General features: G+C 36.1%; 1 protein-coding gene across 8 annotated transcripts in view; it reads right to left on the bottom strand.

The window, feature by feature from the left end:
• Positions 1-18,568, bottom strand: part of WAC (WW domain containing adaptor with coiled-coil) — an 87,284-nt gene that overhangs the window by 8,598 nt on the left and 60,118 nt on the right. For 6 of the 8 annotated variants that reach the window (XM_049626939.1, XM_049626945.1, XM_049626944.1 and 3 more), the window contains exons 7-10: positions 17,765-18,073; positions 5,134-5,403; positions 3,645-3,767; positions 2,573-2,721 (exon numbers count right to left, since the gene is read on the bottom strand). In XM_049626939.1, the coding sequence (XP_049482896.1) occupies positions 2,573-2,721; positions 3,645-3,767; positions 5,134-5,403; positions 17,765-18,073 (851 nt within the window). The remainder of the gene's footprint in view (positions 1-2,572; positions 2,722-3,644; positions 3,768-5,133; positions 5,404-17,764; positions 18,074-18,568) is intronic. The other 2 variants (XM_049626942.1, XM_049626946.1) reach the window with 2 other exon arrangements.

Here is an 18,568-nt window from a genome sequence, read left to right as displayed (position 1 = left end):
GTATAAATCATGGTAATTTAAGGCCCCCAAATCCACACACCCCTCCAAATCTGGTTGAAAAATCTTAAACTGTGAAAAATCTAGAGATTTAAAGAAGTGAACTCAAGTAAGTTCCCCAAGTTCATGTAGTTAGAAGACAGTCAAGTTCTGAGACTAGGATCTAATTTCTTCATAAAACAGCCCAAGGCCGTTAAGACTACTTTCTGGGTGCCTGGGGGTTCATTTGGTTTAGTGTCCAACTTCGGCTCAGGTCATGATCTTGCGGTTTGTCAGTTCGAGTCCTGCATCGGGCTCTGTGCTGACAGCTCGGAGCCTGGAGCCTCCTTTGCATTCTGTCTCCCCCGCTCTCTCTCTCTGCTCCTTCCCCCTCCTCTCTCTCAAAAATAAATAAACATTTAAAAAAATTATTTAAAAAAAGACTACTTTCTTAGCACAATAGTCTAAGAAACTAGTTCTCCTAATGTTGTGCCTACTGTTGTGGAAAGTTTTCTTTCCAATATGCTAAAATAGCTTTTCTGATTTACTGTTACTTATAGATCAAGAAAAATTAATGTTAACACATCACATAAAATACAGCTGGCTCAAATTTCAACATGTGCAGAGAATGTATAGTTTGGCCTATATATTGGTATAGGCATGGCCCATGCAAAATTCAACTGGAGTGGTCTTCAAAGAGATGTTACCCTGTAGAGGTGGAACAAGAAGAGGTCCATAATTGTCAGTGGCGATATATATACTATGCAGGTTCAGATGCCACTGAGAGGGAAAAGAAGTAGTTTTAAACATAAGCCCCAAATTAAGGCGCAAAGGCAACAACAGCCATTTGTGATTAAGTCACATCCTCCGATAGCAGTTATTTTTTTCTTTTCTTTTTTTGATTCATTTTCTCCAAAACAAATCTGTGGATAGCCTGGCAAACTTCTGAATGTAAAAGAACATGTCCTTTTATAAAGACCATTTTTAGAAGATCTATAGAATACCCAATGTCCACTTAAAAAAAAAAAAACAAACTTGAAAAAGTTTTTTTTTTTAATTTTGTTTTAATGTTTATTTTTGAGAGAGAGAGAGAGAGAGAGAGAGAGAGAGAGAGAGAGAGAGAGGGAAAGAGAGAGAGAAAAAGAGAGAGAGAGAGAGAGCGCGCGCGCGTTGGGGAGGGTCAGAGAGAAAGGGACACACAGAATCTGAACTCACGAACCGGGGATCATGACCCGAGCTGAAGTCGACCGCTTAACCAACTGAGCCACCCAGGCACCCCGAAAAAGTTTTTGAATGCAAAAAATTGATAGCCATATGCTTAAGGGATTTGAAATGCTAATTTTATAACTGACTATAAAACTAACACTACCACTTCCCTTTCAGTCATCATTTATTATACTCTTAAGACACCACCCTGAAGTTAAGTTTTAAGCTCTAAGGATAAGGCCTAAGAATAAGGTCTCTTTAGCTGAAACTCACAATTCTCCCATGAAAATACAGGCAAACAATAAGAAACTGCACAATAAACTAACAAGTTTAAGTCAGAATTTTAAAAACTCAATCCAGATTGACCTTAAAACATGCATAAAGGACTGAAAAAGGAAGGGATAAGCCAACAGGAAGACCTAAGCTGGCCTACCATCAATTTCAAGTTATGGATCAAGGCACTTTTATTTTTAGGCTTCTGCTTATGATTTTATTTCAGTAAAAAATTCCTTGGCATCAAGGACTGAAAACAGCCCGCTTTTTACAACAACTAAAAAGAATTTCCTAAATTTACCATTAAGAAAAAACAAATGCAATTTGTACATACCGACTTCCAAATCTCTTAATGTGTTGCTGGTAGTAGGACTACAAAGCCAAGAATGAGCATGGACTGGGATTTACTTATGAATCTGTAGGCAAGACTCAAATGATGTAGTACAAAATTGGGGTGCAGCACTGTTGTTGTTAAATATATTCCAAAAGGAACAGACCAGCAACTTTCTAACTGTGCCCTGAGGAGCCATCTAGAGAAAATTTCTCCTGGACAAACACAGGCAGTATAGCTTAGTAAAATGGGTTCTGTGTTCAGAAAGACCTAGGTCTCAAATTCTGAGTCCATCACAAAAAAACTAGATTTAACTGAAGGCTTAGTTTTCTTATCTATTAAATGAACCAAACAGTCGTTGATTCTCATGTGACGTTAAATATATACGTTAAAGGCATTAGCACAGAAACAGACTCATCTCTGAAATAAAAGTATGGGGTAGGAGGAGCCACTGGAAAACATGTTCTCTCCTACCTTTTAGAGTTAAACAATTCTACAAACATTAAGACAATTAGCATATCCTTCTTTATCCCACTCTCCAGGTCAGAAATCCCAAAGCGAGTAAGAGAACAGAATCAGTGTGTAAAGAGGAAGCACAGATGAAATTCCCTAATCTAGCCCTCAGTTTACCAAGTCTAACCTGCATCTATTCTCACCCCTCATTCATTCCACCACTGCCTACGTTCTCAAAGAGAGCTTTTTCGACACTACAGATTCTAAAACATTAAGTTGGTTTTTCCAAAAGTGAGTGGTTTCTTTTCCAAATTTCCCTCAAAAGCGACATACCTTTGGCTGTGATGAAACAGGAGGAGTACTAATCAAAGGTTTGATAGGGACTGTGTTAGTTTGAGGTGTGCTTATTCTTGGAGACACATACGATCTTGGGGACGATGCATCAGAAGTTAAAGACATTGGAGACTGATTAGATGGCTGGGCTGTAAAAAAGTGAAGCAATTAATTTCAAAGAAACCAAAACCTCTGCAATGTATGTGAAGAGGTCTTTCCATCTCTTCACAGGCCCCCTGCCCCCCAAAGAGAACACTTAACACTTACCCGAGAAAGTCAAGAACCTGAAGTACTCACTGGGGCCACATGGACTACATTAGCCGCGGATTAGACAGGCACACCTAATGTGTGCCTCCCCTAACCCCTTTCTTAGGCTGGAGCAAGAAGGTAAGCCTGAACCTGTTCTTACATGGGAAGCCACCCTCACCATCCTTATTTCCTCTTTCTTATTCTACACGTAAGCCTGGCTATCCCCCTGTATCTCCTGCTTCATGAGGCTAACCAGAGGAATAGAAGTCTTTTCACTGTTACATTTCAATTTCAGAACAAGTATTCCTGCTCAGTTTATCAATTTTTTGACCTGGGGTCGGGGGACAAGTCAAAGTGACCCTTTCACTTCTCTTTTTTCCTATGTATGTCCCTCTCCATTGAACACCTCCACAGAGAAGAGAAATGGCTGATTCAAGACAAGACTTGAGCATTTCCGTATCCTCTGGTCAAAACCCATCTACCATCAAAGCTGAAACCAAACGTCAACTCTTAAAATACATTCAATGTCTCACAAAGATTGAGGGCATCAGTTTACATTTATCTTTGGAGTAAAATATTTCACTGGCAACTTAAATTCTGAATTAAATGTATATTACAGGTTTAATGGCAATACTGCAAAACAAATGTCAAAGCTTGCCTCATCTCAAAAAGAATCAGTAAGTAAAAATACTGTATATACTGGTGTTAAAAAAAACCCAAATCATTATTATAGCTAACTTCTTCAAAGACTAAAGAAAAATTTGCTATGAAACCCTCCTCCAAGTTAATATGCAATTCTCGTGATACCTAAGAATATGAATACCTTGTGTAGAGAGCTGAGCAGCTTGAGAAATCAAAGAAGTTATGTTGAAAGCGGATGGTCCAGCAGTAAGAAACTTATGAATTATAGACTGCAATGAGGCTTGTGTCACAGCTGCTGTAAGAACTAAAAACATATTATACCTTAAATTAAAATAAAAACACAGAAGCATTTATGGCATTAGTAGTAACTTGAAAACTCAAAAGAACCCACAGAAAACTACAGTGTTTCAAACTTAGAACTCTAGAAGATAGGAGTAATAAAATGGATCTAGAAATGTGAAATGACAAGACAGAGGAAAAGAAACTTAATCAGTTTATAGCAAAGGAAAACAGTAGTTTCCTTCACACTAAAATTTAGGTGTTCAGTTAAAGAAACTCCTCCAAGACTTGATAAAAACAGTAAAGCATGTTCCCAGGAATTTGCTTATATAACCAGAAAACTGTTCATCCACTGCTAAAGTGCTCAGTATGTTACTTGGAATTAACTGGATAAATAAATGGTAGCTATATCATGCAAATGCTTTATTAGACAAGCTGACCATTCAAATCCTGCACTGATACTCCAACAATCTTTTAAAGGCAGACATTAAAAAGCTAGGTAATTTAGGAATACCATGTATTTTCGACATACAAGATTTTTTATTGTTGGCATTTTTTTACGCTATCATTTCTTCAAACTGTTGAAAAGCCCCACAATCCCTAATAACACAGTTACCTATCACACAATAAAATCAAAATACAGAAAAGTACAATAAAGACAGAAGATTATTGACCAACTAGCCTGAAATAGCTACATGTTTAAGATAAAAGAAGAAATTAACCACTTAACACTACTATTAAATATATTCTGGGACAACAATGGACACAAGTCAAAATTGACTATTTTAAACAGAAAATTTTGCAATGCCTTTAGGACTGTTTGAATGGTTTGTGAATTAAAACTACATCCATTTTTATTCAGACTTCTTTGAGGTGACTACCTAAATAAGTAGCATGCTGACAAGCAAAGTTGGAATACTGCAATTAACTAGAAAAACAAGAAAAATGTTATTTCTCACCTCAAATTTTTTTCAAGTATTATAAGGAACTACCTGAATTCCTACTTTTATTAATTAGCTTAATATCTCAAATAATGTACTCCTATACAAGAGGTTTTTTTGGAATTCAAGAATTTTTTTGAAATTCTAGAATTCAAGTATTTTCATATCAGTTTTTGGAAATGCTGTTTTTACTTAAAAAAAAAAAAAAATCAACTCACCATACACATTACACAAACACAGAACAGCTCATCTCCACTAACTACCAGGTACACAGCAAGTCTTAAATAATATACAGAAAAAATCCAAATATTGCTAATGCAATTACAATACCAAAGGCCTTGGATTATGGGGGATATAAATCCTAGCAAATGAAGTTCAAATGTGAATTTCAAAATGAAACAAAGACCAATGCAAATGAATTTTTAAAAAGTTTTGACTATGAAAATTTACCTTCATTTATTTTGGATATGTCCACATTAGAATTATTAAGTTGCAGTGTGGCTTGCAAAGCAGGAAGCAACTGTCTAAGAAGGTTTGGGTCCTGGAGTAATGGAGGTATTGGGGACTGTGGAACAGGAGAAACCGGGATTGCTGAAGCTGATGTTGGAGGTGCAGACGTGGGATTCAGTCCAGAGGCAGAAGATGTGGAAGGAGTTGTGCAAGAATGTGATACAGATTTGTCTCCTGGCGTAGACTCTGGGTAAAAAGGAGATAACAAGGCTGAAAAAAGTTACTTGAATAGAGAAAACTGGAACCGACAGCAAAAAAAAAAACTTTCCTGCGTCAAACACCTAACTCAAGTAACCTCATTTAATCTTTCCAAGGTAGCACAGAGGGGGCTCAGTAAATATTTGACTGATTAGAATAATGAGGGAGGGCATTTTTATATCCCAACTTCATAGGTGAGAAAACTAAAAAAGAGAGATTATGGAACTTGCTTGAAATCACAACACCTGGTATAAAGAAAGCAGTGATTCAACCACATTCATGTCTGATTCTGAAAGTACCATGCTCTGTTTACTGGTAATGCTGTTTCAAAAAGTTATGAATTAACTACACCGTTAAATAAGCTTCCATTAGGATAAACGGACAATGTAATTCTCCTGAACTTAATTTAAGATGAAAATGTTTATGACCACAGTAACAACCCTCCTAATAAACACAATGGCCTGAATACAAATCAAGATTGGCACCATGATGAGCACCTCCAGAATAGGGGAAGGACAGATGAATGAGGAGACTCCCTACTTTGAACTTTTATACTTAACAATTGAGTTTTACGATTACATACTTTTAAAAACATTCATGGAAAATTATCATCATTTGAAAGCAGTCCATGCAAATTATGTATATAGATTCAACGTAATTGCAATCAAAACCCCAATAGCATTTTTAGCAGCATTTGACAAGATGATTCTATTAACTTACTTAAAAAAGACAAGGGCTGGTACAGCCACAAAATTCGTGAAGAAAAAGAACACAGCTAGTGAGATGTGTCTTGCCAGTATAAAAACTTACATTTAAAACCAATTTAAGGAAGATCAAGCTTCTGTATACATATTTAAGTCTTTAGAACTAGTAAAGGAAAATAGGAAAGTATCTTTGAGATCTAGATACAGAAAATTACAAAAAACAAACCAATTGCATTCAAAGTATTGATAACCGAAGTACTTTACCTAGAAATCAAGAAAGAAACCACATGATAGAAAAATGAACAGAAGACCTGAAATAAAAAGACATTTCACAGAAGGAACTTGAATGCCTTTAGAAAACACGGGGTAATCAACTTCACTGATATTCAGGAAAATGCAAATCAACAGGATATCCTTTTATGCTTACCAGATTGACAAAAATTTGAAAATCTGACAATATCAAATGTTGAAAAGGAGTAACAGGAACATTTCTGATGGACACTAAATTGATGTACCCACACTGCAGAATAATTGGGCATTATCTAGGAAATGTGGAGATGCACACACCTGATGACTCAGTAATTCCCTTTAGGAAGAATACCCTTAGAGAAACTGATGTATGTAAATTGGGAGAAATATTCAACAATATTTATAATAGTACTATGCTTGTTTTCATTTTAGCACAAAACTAGAAACAAACTAAATGTCTACCAACAGAAAGATGAACATAAACTATTTTCATATCATGGAATTTTACTAATACAGTAACTTTAATGGACGAAAAAATGAGTTAGAGGACACCTGGGTAAAAAACATTAAGACTCAACTATTCAAGATATTCATACACGCTCTTACAATACTGGCCTAAAGACTAAATATGAAGATTTGCTTAAGTATCTTTAGTTTCCCATACACACCCATTTCTTGAAGATGATTTTCAAGCTCATATATACATTGTACAACCCAAATTAAGACTATTACGAGGCATAAAAGTTTCAGGAATATTACACTGGTAGTAACTGTAAATCCTCATTTCCAATTCTCAGAACTAAACATTCTTTAATCTTCATGTCCCCAAAGAAGCTGGGAATTACTAGCAAACTTACTGAAAAGGGACTCCTCTATCAGCCTTTTTACACACACCACCACTGTAATAGTAAAACACAACCAGGGGCAATAGCTCTCTCAAGTATGGACCTCATAGCTGCTATAAATACATTTCAAGGCTATGCTAATCAACTAAGACCAATTCATAAAGTATAAGACATTTTAATTTTTGTAAGGCACACATTCTAAAGGAGGGTTATTAAGCCTAGCAGACCGCTTATCATGTCTAACCCTGCTGTTCTGGATTCACAAATATACAGAAACTTGAATGAAGTAAGGTTTTCTCTGTGAAAACATGCTGTCAGTTATTACATTTTCTGGGGTAAAGACTATAATAACAGTTTTCTCCAGATCATATTCCACAAGGGTCAGCTTAGTCAACATATTGCTATGGGGCAAATTTTTTTTTTTTTAAGTTTGAGAGAGAGGGCCCATGAACAAGCACATGTGAGAGCGTGGGAGGCACAGAAAGAGAGGGGAGAGAGAATCCCAAGCAGACTCCAGGTCATTAGGGAGCCCAACAAGGGGCAGGATCTCACAACCCTGAGATCATGACCTGAGCTGAAATCTAGAGTAGGATCTTAAACCAACTAAGCCACCCAGGTACACCCCCCCTTAGGGCCATTCCTGGTTAATGTTTAAAGAATGTTTTTAATGTTTATTTGTTTTTGAGAAAGAGAGAGAGACACAAGGAGAGGCAGACACAGAATCCGAAGCAGGCTCCAGGCTCTGAGCTGTCAGCACAGAGCCTAAGGCGGGGCTCGAACTCGTGAACAGTGATATTATGACTAAAGAAGGTAAAAACGGTCTCCAACTGTATTTTGATGCTGTTAAATCTATCCAGACTTTAAAAAATCAACACAACTTAAAAACTTTTCAGTGTTACCCTTTAATCCAAGAAAAGGAAACACTCCCAAGATAGAAAACTAATACACATCACTATAAAGAAATAAAGTAACAAAACATAAATATCCTTACCTCCTAGTTTTAATGTTTATTTACCATAAGAATAAATTTCTTTTGAAGTTTTGTGGAAGATTACTGATGAGCAGTATAAAACTAGCTGGTACTACTAAATACCTATGAGACCCTTAAACAAGTAACATCTCGATCGAAAGGCCAGGATTTTTCTATTAAAAGGTTTGATTTTGAATATTAGTTTTCAACAAAATGCTGATCAGAATCATCTATAAAGCTGAAACAAAATTAAAACAAAACAAAACAAAAACCTAGATACTTGGACTCCACTCCTACTGAACCTGGGGAGGCCCAAGCATATGTTGAACTTGTGAGAATTCTATGGGTGATTCTGACATCCTTGCTGATTTTGAAAAAATAGATTAGAGAACTTCCGAGGTTCCTTTTAACTTTAAAAACCAAAGGAAACAAAAGCAAAACAAAATTAAAAAAGCATACCACAAACATACAGGAGTGAATAGAGTTAAGGATAAGATGCAAGACAGGGAAACTAAATCTTTTTTTTCAAGGCAGGTCTTCAGTATACGATTGTTTTTTTTAATTGAAGTACAATTGACATACAATACTGTATTGGTTTCAGGTGTTCAACAATCTTTATCCATATATATTGTGAAATGATCAATTACGAAATTATTTTTCTTGTGATGAGAACTTTCAAGATTGATTGTCTTGGCAACTTTCAAATATTAACTGTATTAATAACTATAGTTGCCATGCTACACATTATTGTCCCCATGCTTCCATTTTATAACTGGAAGTTTATACCTTTTGACTTCCTTTACTCATTTCCCCCCTGGCAACCACCAATCTGGTCTCTGTATCTATAAGCTTGGTTTTATATTTTTAGATTCCTCATATAAATATTTCCATGCTATTTTAAATAAGAGCTCCACCCTAAGACACATACCCATGCAAACGCCCTTCCAAAGCATGTTACGTTATACATTTAAAATATTAGTTGCCTCAATCTACATGTATAACTGAAAATAATGGAGCTTATTAATATAAATATGCTACCCCAAAAGGCAGTCTTAGTTTTATCATTAAAATATCACAAAAGGTGGGGCGCCTGGGTGGCTCAGTCGGTTGAGCGTCCGACTTCAGCTCAGGTCATGATCTTGTGGTTCGTGAGTTTGGGCCCCACGTCGGGCTCTGTGCTAACAGCTCAGAGCCTGGAGCCTGCTTCTGACTCTGTCTCCCTCTCTCTCGGCTCCTCCCCCACTCGTGCTCTGTCTCTCTCTCTAAAATAAACATTAAAAAAATTTTTTTTTTAAATATCACAAAAGGTATTAGTTGGGTACCTTTCCTCTGAGTTCTGACTGTCCTAACACAGATCTATCATATTACTCAGCATCTTCTATTATATAGTTTATTAGCTTTATGTTTCCCTCCTACTAGAACTTGAACTCCTTCAAGAGAGGAATTTTGTTGTATTTACTTCTGTAGCCCTGGTACAAAAATAGGACTTGGCAACAAGGTGGCATCAACAAGTGTTTGTTGAATGGGTGCCTGATTCTGTCATTAAGGCCCAGGTCCACATACATGTGCTCTCCCTCCCCTCTTAACCTCTAGGTGTAGAACTTATGATAATGGGGTGGAAAGCCTAAGGTCTCCAAACAGCCAATTAATGGCTTACTTTATGCTATTTTCAAAACAGGGATTAACAGTATATAGTCTGAGAGATAAATTTAACTTATTTAAACTTATTTTAAATAATCTTACATTCGGGCACCAGGCTGGCTCAGTCGTTAAGCATCGGACTTCGGTTCAGGTCATGATCTCACAGTTCATGAGTTTGAGTCCCACATGGTGTGAGCTCATGTTCCCCTTCAGGTAGAAGGAACACAAGCCCCACTTCTCTTTCTCTCTCTCTCTCCCTCTGCCCCTCCTGGGATTCTCTCTCTCTCGTGCGCACTCTGTGTCTCTCAAAAATATCTTATACTCAATCCTTTTTTTAAAAAAATATAAGAAATTATATTTGGAACAGTCATCAAGTATAGTTTTTTTTTTCACTATTAATATATGAAATTTATTGTCAAATTGGTTTCCATACAACACCCAGGGCTCATCCCAAAAGGTGCCCTCCTCAATACCCATCACCCACCCTCTCCTCCCTCCCACCCCCCATCAACCCTCAGTTTGTTCTCAGTTTTTAACAGTCTCTTATGCTTTGGCTCTCTCCCACTCTAACCTCTTTTTTTTTTTCTTTCCTTCCCCTCCCCCATGGGTTTCTGTTAAGTTTCTCAGGATCCACATAAGAGTGAAACCATATGGTATCTGTCTTTCTCTGTATGGCTTATTTCACTTAGCATCACACTCTCCAGTTCCATCCACGTTGCTACAAAAGGCCATATTTCGTTCTTTCTCATTGCCACGTAGTATTCCATTGTGCATATAAACCACAATTTCTTTATCCATTCATCAGTTGATGGACATTTAGGCTCTTTCCATAATTTGGCTATTGTTGAGAGTGCTGCTATAAACATTGGGGTACAAGTGCCCCTATGCATCAGTACTCCTGTATCCCTTGGCTAAATTCCTAGCAATGCTATTGCTGGGTTATAGGGTAGGTCTATTTTTAAAAACCTCCAAAATATAGTTTTTTCTATATAGACGTTTAATTTTCTTAAGTTTTATTTAAGTAATCTCTACACCTCATTTAGGGCTTGAACTTACAACCCTGAGATCAAGAATTGCAAGCTCTTCCAACTGAGCCAGCCAGGTACCCTCAGGTATTTAATTGTAATTAACATTTCTATGAGACCTTTTAATCTGGAATCTAATCTGTTAGGAAGTAAGGCTGATATACTTAATAACATGCTCATTACAAGTGTGTATCAAACATAAATAAAAACTATTTTGCATTACAAAGCCATTCCTATAGGCTTTCAGTTTTAAAGAATATCAGCCTGGTCTCATTCCTTTAAAAACAAACTTTCCCAAGCATTCAAACCAACCTAGGTTCCTTTGAGCATTTTTTTAGTCTCTTCCCAAAGCTGTTTTAAACTTAAATTCACTTTCCCATCTGATATTTCTATGATTTACAGATCTCTAACCAATTATTCCCTTTAATATGAGCCTTAAAATAAGTATGTTATCCTCTGATTTTAACTTCTGTATATATAGCATTGACAAAACCTTTTTCTTTCCTTTTATGCCTGTAAATATGAATTATTCATTTATATTTCCAACGCTTACCAGTAGGGGGCGAAACCTACTAAAGACTAAACTGCACATACAAATCACACAGAAATCTGTTACTACACTCTGAGTTGTTAAGGTTAAAAGTAACATTCACCTCTTCTAATTCTAGGCACCCATTCAAAATATCCAAGAGCATAAACCAAAGTCAAAATCTATTTCTGACCTACATTTTGCTGGTATGCCAAGTAGTTCCTTTTTGAACTACACAGTAAGATCTAAACAGATACGGCACTTAAAGAGTAAAAGGTACTATATTGCATTTCTAAACATTAATCTCCTATGATGTCTGGACAGTTGCTGTAATGCCACTCCACCAGGACATGCAAACAAGTACAAACCACCGATGCAACAAGGGCAGTCTGTTTTGTCCTATTTTGTAGTAGTGGTGTGACACTGAAAATTACAACATGGAGAAGTTGCAAAGGAAACAAAGTATTCAAGCGTAGTAGAATAAGAAAACAAAACAAAACTGTAAAGTAGCTTGTTGACAGCAATATAATCTGTGACTTTCATTTATTTTTACTTTGATAACTCATGAATACTTTAAATCATCTATCCATCCACTAAGGTACTTAAGTATGGTGTTGATGTGAAATATATTAGGATATATTTTTGCAACTTGCTTTTTTATTCAACTGAGAAAATCTTTAGGCTAACAGATATAAAGGATAAACATTTTAAAACTTTTAACAGATTTTATTAAAATGACTCCTGCAATAACCAACTTATATATTCCCACCGATTGTGCTTCCCCACATTCAACTGTTAACTGTCACTAATCTTAAGGATGAAAAATCTCATTTTACTCTCCAATTTGTATTGACAAAGCTTTTTCTTGAAAATTTTTATGCTGTTAAAATACATACAATATAAAATTTACCACTTTAACCATTTCTAGGTTTACAATTCAGTGGCATTAAGTATATACATTGTTGTGCAACGTAAACATCACCACTATTCATCTCTAGAACTTTTCCATCTCTCCAAACAGAAATTCTGTAACCAATTAAACAAGGATTCCTCACCATCCTGCTCCCTGGAAGTCACTATTCTACTTTCTGTCTCTGAATTTGCTCACTCTGAGTACCACATAGAAGCGGAATCACAAGTATTTGTCCTTTTGGGTCTGGCTTATTTCACTTAGCATAAGGTCTTCAAGGTTCATCCATGTTGCAGCATGTGTCATAAATTCCTTCCTTTTTCAGGGTAACGCTGCATGTGTCACACATTTTGTTTATCCTGTTTCAGCTGATGGACACTTGGACTGTTTCCACCTTTTGGCTACTGTAAAGAATACTGGTAAGAACAACGTCCATGTATTAATACCTGTTTGATTCCCTTTCACTTCTCTTGGCTATGTACCTAAGCACAGAATTGTCTGATCCTATGGTAATTCCAGGTTTTGTTTTTTTGAGGAAACACTGTATCCCAAAGGAGCTGCATCATTTTGCAATCTTACAGGAAATGTACATGGGGTCTAATTTTTTCCACATCCTCAAAAACACTTATTTTCATTGCTGTTTTTATAGTAGTCATCCTATGGGTGTGAACTATGTATTTCACCGTGCTGAATGCCTTTTCAGCTTACTGACTAGCCACTAGAACATCTTCCTTGGAGAAACGTCTTTTCGAATCCTTTGCCCATATTTGAACCAAGTTGTTTCATTTAATTGTTCAGTTACAGGATTTCATATATTCTGGACATTAATTCTGTATCAGACATATGATTTACAATTTACTTCCTCTCATTCTGTGGATTGTCTTTTCACTCTAGAGTGTCCTCTGATGCACAAGTTTTTAATTTTGATGAAGTTCAATTTATTTTATTTTGCTGCCTGTGCTTTTTGTATCATAATTAAGAAATCACCACCAAATCCAATGTCCTAAAGATTTTCACCTGTTTTCTTCTGAGAGTTTTATAGTTTTAGCTCCTAGGTTTAAGGTCTCTGATCCATTAAGTTAATTTTTTATAACTGTAAGCCAAGGCTGGCAATTTTAAATTCCTCTTCTATAATTGCCTGTTCATATCCATTGCTCATTTGTCTTACGTGTTCAAATCTATCAACATTTTTTTCAAAGGCAAATGCATTTTGGGTCTTGATTTAAAAAGTCCTCCCCTACTCTCAAATTAAAACTGTATTTTCTAATATTCTTTCATCACAGGTACTGCATTTCTCCTGCACCACTGTTCAAAGTGCCATCTTAGGTTGACTAACATCATTTTAAACTTATTGATTAAAACAGACTAAATTCTTCCACTAATGTATTCAGTTATTCAACAAAATTTGAGTAACTCTATGGCCAGTCTTATTAATTTTCATGAATAGTTATTAATCCCAAAAATTATTATAAAGCAAAGCAACTCAGGGCTGAAGGTGGCCCACTACAGCTGGTTAATGACCAACTTAAGTCTTCAGGTTCATTCAGGTTTCACACTGACTACAGACACCATCAAAACACAAAAGGGAAATGTATTCCAAGTGCCTAACTCACACCTCATGTTAATGAAGGACTAATCTCCCCTCCCATTAGATTAAGAGTGTGGAACCAAGTAAATGGTTAGATATGCTAATCTCCTAAAAGCTATCTTGTAAATCACTGAATAGATCTGCTTCTGTGGCCATTTTGCTTTACTTTTCAAGCTTATCTATGCTAATAAATCAAAACTCTAAATTACTAAATAAGAAACTTCATAATTAAGGTCATTAAACTCCTCTGGACTGGCAGTTATTTGGCCAAAGCAAAGGTCTCTTGCTCATTTTGTCATGTCACAAATCCAGAAGGGAGGGCAGAGTTAGGACCGATTTAGAATGGTCAATGGGGTACCAACCGATAAAAATCAAATTTTAGGTTTTTAAGCACATCACTATCTCTGTTACTTTGTTATACGGTTGTTCAGGAGAGTAATCTTGCCAGCAGATGTTCAAATGTTACCCTAGCAACAGATACAGATCTAAAGATACACGACCTTATTTCACTCTACTGAACACCAGGATTGTTCCCTATAAAACGGGAGCTTCAGATTCTCCACACTCTGGCTTCTCAAGCAAGTATTTGAATTTATCTTGGGCTCTTTTTCTCAAAAGGCACACTGGCATTTTGGCATCTAAATCTATTGCTGGTATCTTTTAATTAGATTCACAACAAATAGAGAATACTTTATTTCTGCAAATACATTTCTTAAAACATGACCACTGCAGGTGTTTCCCCAACTTTTAACACACTCATTACCCTTCTTTCAGGTATTTATCCATCTACAACAAATATTTACTGACTGCCTATTATTTTGTCAACAACTAGAGACAGAGAAGTGGTAAACAAAACAAAGACCTTGCTCTTGTATTACTTAAGACAGCACCCTACCACTGATATCCCTAGATAGAGCTTAGCTATACTATCAGCACTTATTACCAAGAGTCCAAAGAGTCTGATCGTACCAGAACCATCAACCTCTCAATATAAATTTATTTGTTAGGGCAAATCCAAACAAGGAAATCACTGTATTGATGAGAAGAGTCAATAGGAAGCTTAACTTAAATAACATGGATGTCTCCATTGAGGAAAAAAAAATATTTCAAATTAATGAGCAGTTCACAAATTTAGACTAAGTGCTAAACAATCCGAAAAGATCCAAACAGTCATATAAGAATATTGTCTTCAATTCGGAGGCAAGGAGTACCTGCAAAGATGATACGATTTTCCCTCTATCAATAGTCAATTCCAAAGTAATCAAGGTTCTTCCTATAATACCTATGATTTGTCAGGAATTTTGAGTTACTGGACTCCAAATTAATATAGATTTGTGTCTTTCATTACCTACAGTTTTAATGGAAACAATGGCGAAGCTGCCTCTAACACCAGGTGGCAACATTCAGGTTCTTAGCTAAGAGATACATCACCTTCCCGTATAATTATGTTTTAAGGAATAAACTAAATTGTATGATAAACACTTGGCCCCAAACCTGGTACACAGTTAATTTTTAATGATGTTTAAAAAGTTTGTCAGGAATGGTGCTTATAGCATGGAGGGAGAGGGCAGAAGGTGAAACAAGTTCAACATGCAATTAACATCTAACCCTAAACAGTTTAATTAAAGGAACTAAAATTAAAATGTGTAAGTGCTGTAATAAATAAAAGCACCTGATGTTTGGGAAACACAGAGACTGGGAGAGACATTGAAAACCCAATGACATTAGAGCTGGCTCTTAAAGAAAGAGTACTGAGTTCAACAGGATGGAACGGAAGAACAAACATGTCCTTCTTTTAAGCAAAGGCTCAAAACATGAAAGAATATAACATGCCCTAAGAAATGCACAAGTTTGCAAAAGATGAAATATGGGGAATGGTGGAGATCAAGCCAGTCAGACAGGCGGCAACCAGACTATCAAGTACTTGCTATGATCATCTTACTAAAAAGTATGGACTTTATCCTGTGGATAATGGAAAACTATTAGAAAATTTTAAACAAAGAAGTTAACACAATCCAACCTAAATTTTATGATGATGCCACCATAAGTCTGGGTAGAAGGAAGCAGAGAGGTTATCAGATAGTTATTTCAAAAGAGATGCCCTGAGTTTCAATAACGGTAGTAACAATAACCAGAGAAAGGATACACACACACACACACACACACACACACACACACACACACACGATACAGAAGGCAGAATCCAGGATTTGTCAATAGACAGGTAAGGGTAGGTGCAGATGAACCTTGTTGAAGAACAAGGAATAGCTGGGAGAATAGTGTAGTTACTCACTGAGAACCTAAGAATAAATTGTGGGGAAAGGGAGGAATCTGGGACACATATATGCAGTAGGAGTTAGAAATAAAGATTTGGGAGTCACCTTTGTAGACAAAGCAGCCACAAGAACAACTGTTCAGCAAAAGAGAACATGCTGAGCAAGAAAAAAAGAACAAACCACAGGAAAAGGCTGAACGATACCGATATTTAAGGAGGGCAAAGAGAATTAGTAAATTGAAGAGTGGCAGTATCCCAGAAGCTAAGGAAAGAAAGAATTTCAAAAGGGAGGTAAGAGCTAAGAAGTAAGTGTTAAATGAACGAGAGAGGAAATGAGACAAAGACTTTTTAAAGGCCACAGGATTTTAACTGACAGGATTTTAAAATAAAATTTCTGTGACCAAATAATCAAAATTATAAACCATTAACATCCTTTAGAAAGTTCTATCACATTAACAATTACTGCATTAATTCAGATTTCATCTCTCAAGAATTCTCTTCACCAACTTAATTCTGCATCAAGGTAAATAGGACTTACATGTATGAATTCTGGTACAAACCACCTTAGCGGAATCTGACATTTGGAACAACCTGCTTAAGGTTTAATGTATTAAAAAGACTATACGATCAAAGTCTGTGGCTTAATATGTAACCACTACTACAAGAGAAATTCAAGTAACATGCATAAAAGGAAACAAGAAGCAAAAGAAACCAAACTATGAGAACCCTTTGTCAACAAATTAATGTGAAATACCGAATCGGGTAATAGATTAAAAGCTTAAAGACTCATCAGATCCATGTAGCATCTCCCAAACTCATAGGACGTTTAAAAGTTTCTCAACAGTTACTGATGCTAATCTGCCAATTAGTCTGCTAATGGGTCTTGCCCATAATTTACTTCCTTAATGCCTTTTAATTGCCTTTATGTCTTAAAACGCGTTATTACGTGTGAAGTTTAGTAGAACTGTGGTCCACGCAGATATAATTATCTCATCGCTCTGCTTCTGTTGTGTGTTACCTCCCGAGTAGTTGTTGCCACAATTTTTCTCTTAACTCTTTTAACAAGCTACGGTTATCAGCACTGAGTTGTATAAAAACACAATTTGGGTTGCAAAGTTTAACTTCTACTCTTCAGATTAAAGTTCTATTTCAGACATTAAGACTCTATCTTATGGCCCATGACACAGTTTTCTAATTCACAAATTAAAACCAATAGTTGCACGGTATGCAGAAATAACAAGCTTTAAAATGTCTATTCATATTATATTCATATTAAATTTTAATTAACAGAAAATTGAAACCATATCTGAACTAAACCATCATGACAATTATTACAAAAACTGAAAATTATACAAATATGAAGGGACAGTCCTTTGACTTTGAGAAGTTATTTAAACCATTACTGTTATAAATTAAGCACGTGACTTCAAAGTGTCAAAGGCAAAAAACAGTGCAAAAGCTTCATAATTAAAAATTAAAAGAAAAAGCTAAATATGGCTATCTCTAGACCTAAATCTATGCAGTAACATTCCAAAAGACTTTTAAAGAGTCTTATTCAAGCTAATGGAGATAATGTAATATAATCAAAAACTCAGAAACTATAGTTCAACGTGCATCATCTGGTAATAATGGCATACCTTTTCTTTCTGTTTTCTGTGCAGGGACAGAAGATGTGGGTGTAGGCAGTTTTGATAAAGTAGATGCTCCATTAGCATCAAATGATTTCTTTGGCTGGTGATCAGACTGTAGCGTAAATGGACTAGAAGGAAGAGTGCTTGGGGTAGCAGTTGGATGAACCACTGGTTTGATGGGGTGCTGTACTGGCGTAGAACTACTGTGAGTCTCTGCTCTTGGCAGTCTGTAGTCTCTGTCATTGTGTCTGCTTGTTTGAGACAAAATATTCTGTGGGAGCAAACTACTGGCATCACTGGAATGCTTGTCTTCCACTTTAGTTCACAGTTCGAAAAAAGAGATGTTGGAATGACGGAAGGGGGAAGAAAAAAGATTACGTTAGAATCCTGTCTTTAACATCAGCTAATTTAGCAACATACCTGTACTTGTATCTTGATATAAAACTGCAAGCCCAGTTAGTATCTGCAGTTTTACCACTAGCATATATAAAAATCCGAATACTGAAAGAGAGAAATTTTAGCTCAATTGTAATTAAGCATTAATCTATACTCAGACTTCAAGTGGGCTACTAGTTTCGGGCGATTCTTTAGAACCACACCACAGTTCACACAAAACATGGAAAAAATAAATATATGGAGTTATAACATTTTACTCAAATGAAAACCCTTTTAAATATTTTAAAATAGAAAAGGGAAGTGGTCCATTCCTTTAAAATATGGACCACAGGTTCTAATAATTGAATTATCCACAGTGGTTCAACGGCAAAGGAATATCAGCTTTATTAGCCTGATTGTTCTGAATAGTAAAGT

Source organism: Panthera uncia, chromosome B4 (genome assembly GCF_023721935.1).
Source record: "Panthera uncia isolate 11264 chromosome B4, Puncia_PCG_1.0, whole genome shotgun sequence".
In the NCBI taxonomy this organism is placed as follows: domain Eukaryota; kingdom Metazoa; phylum Chordata; class Mammalia; order Carnivora; family Felidae; genus Panthera; species Panthera uncia.
The sequence above is the reverse complement of the archived record's forward strand: the minus strand, read 5'-3'. Positions and strand labels throughout refer to the sequence as shown.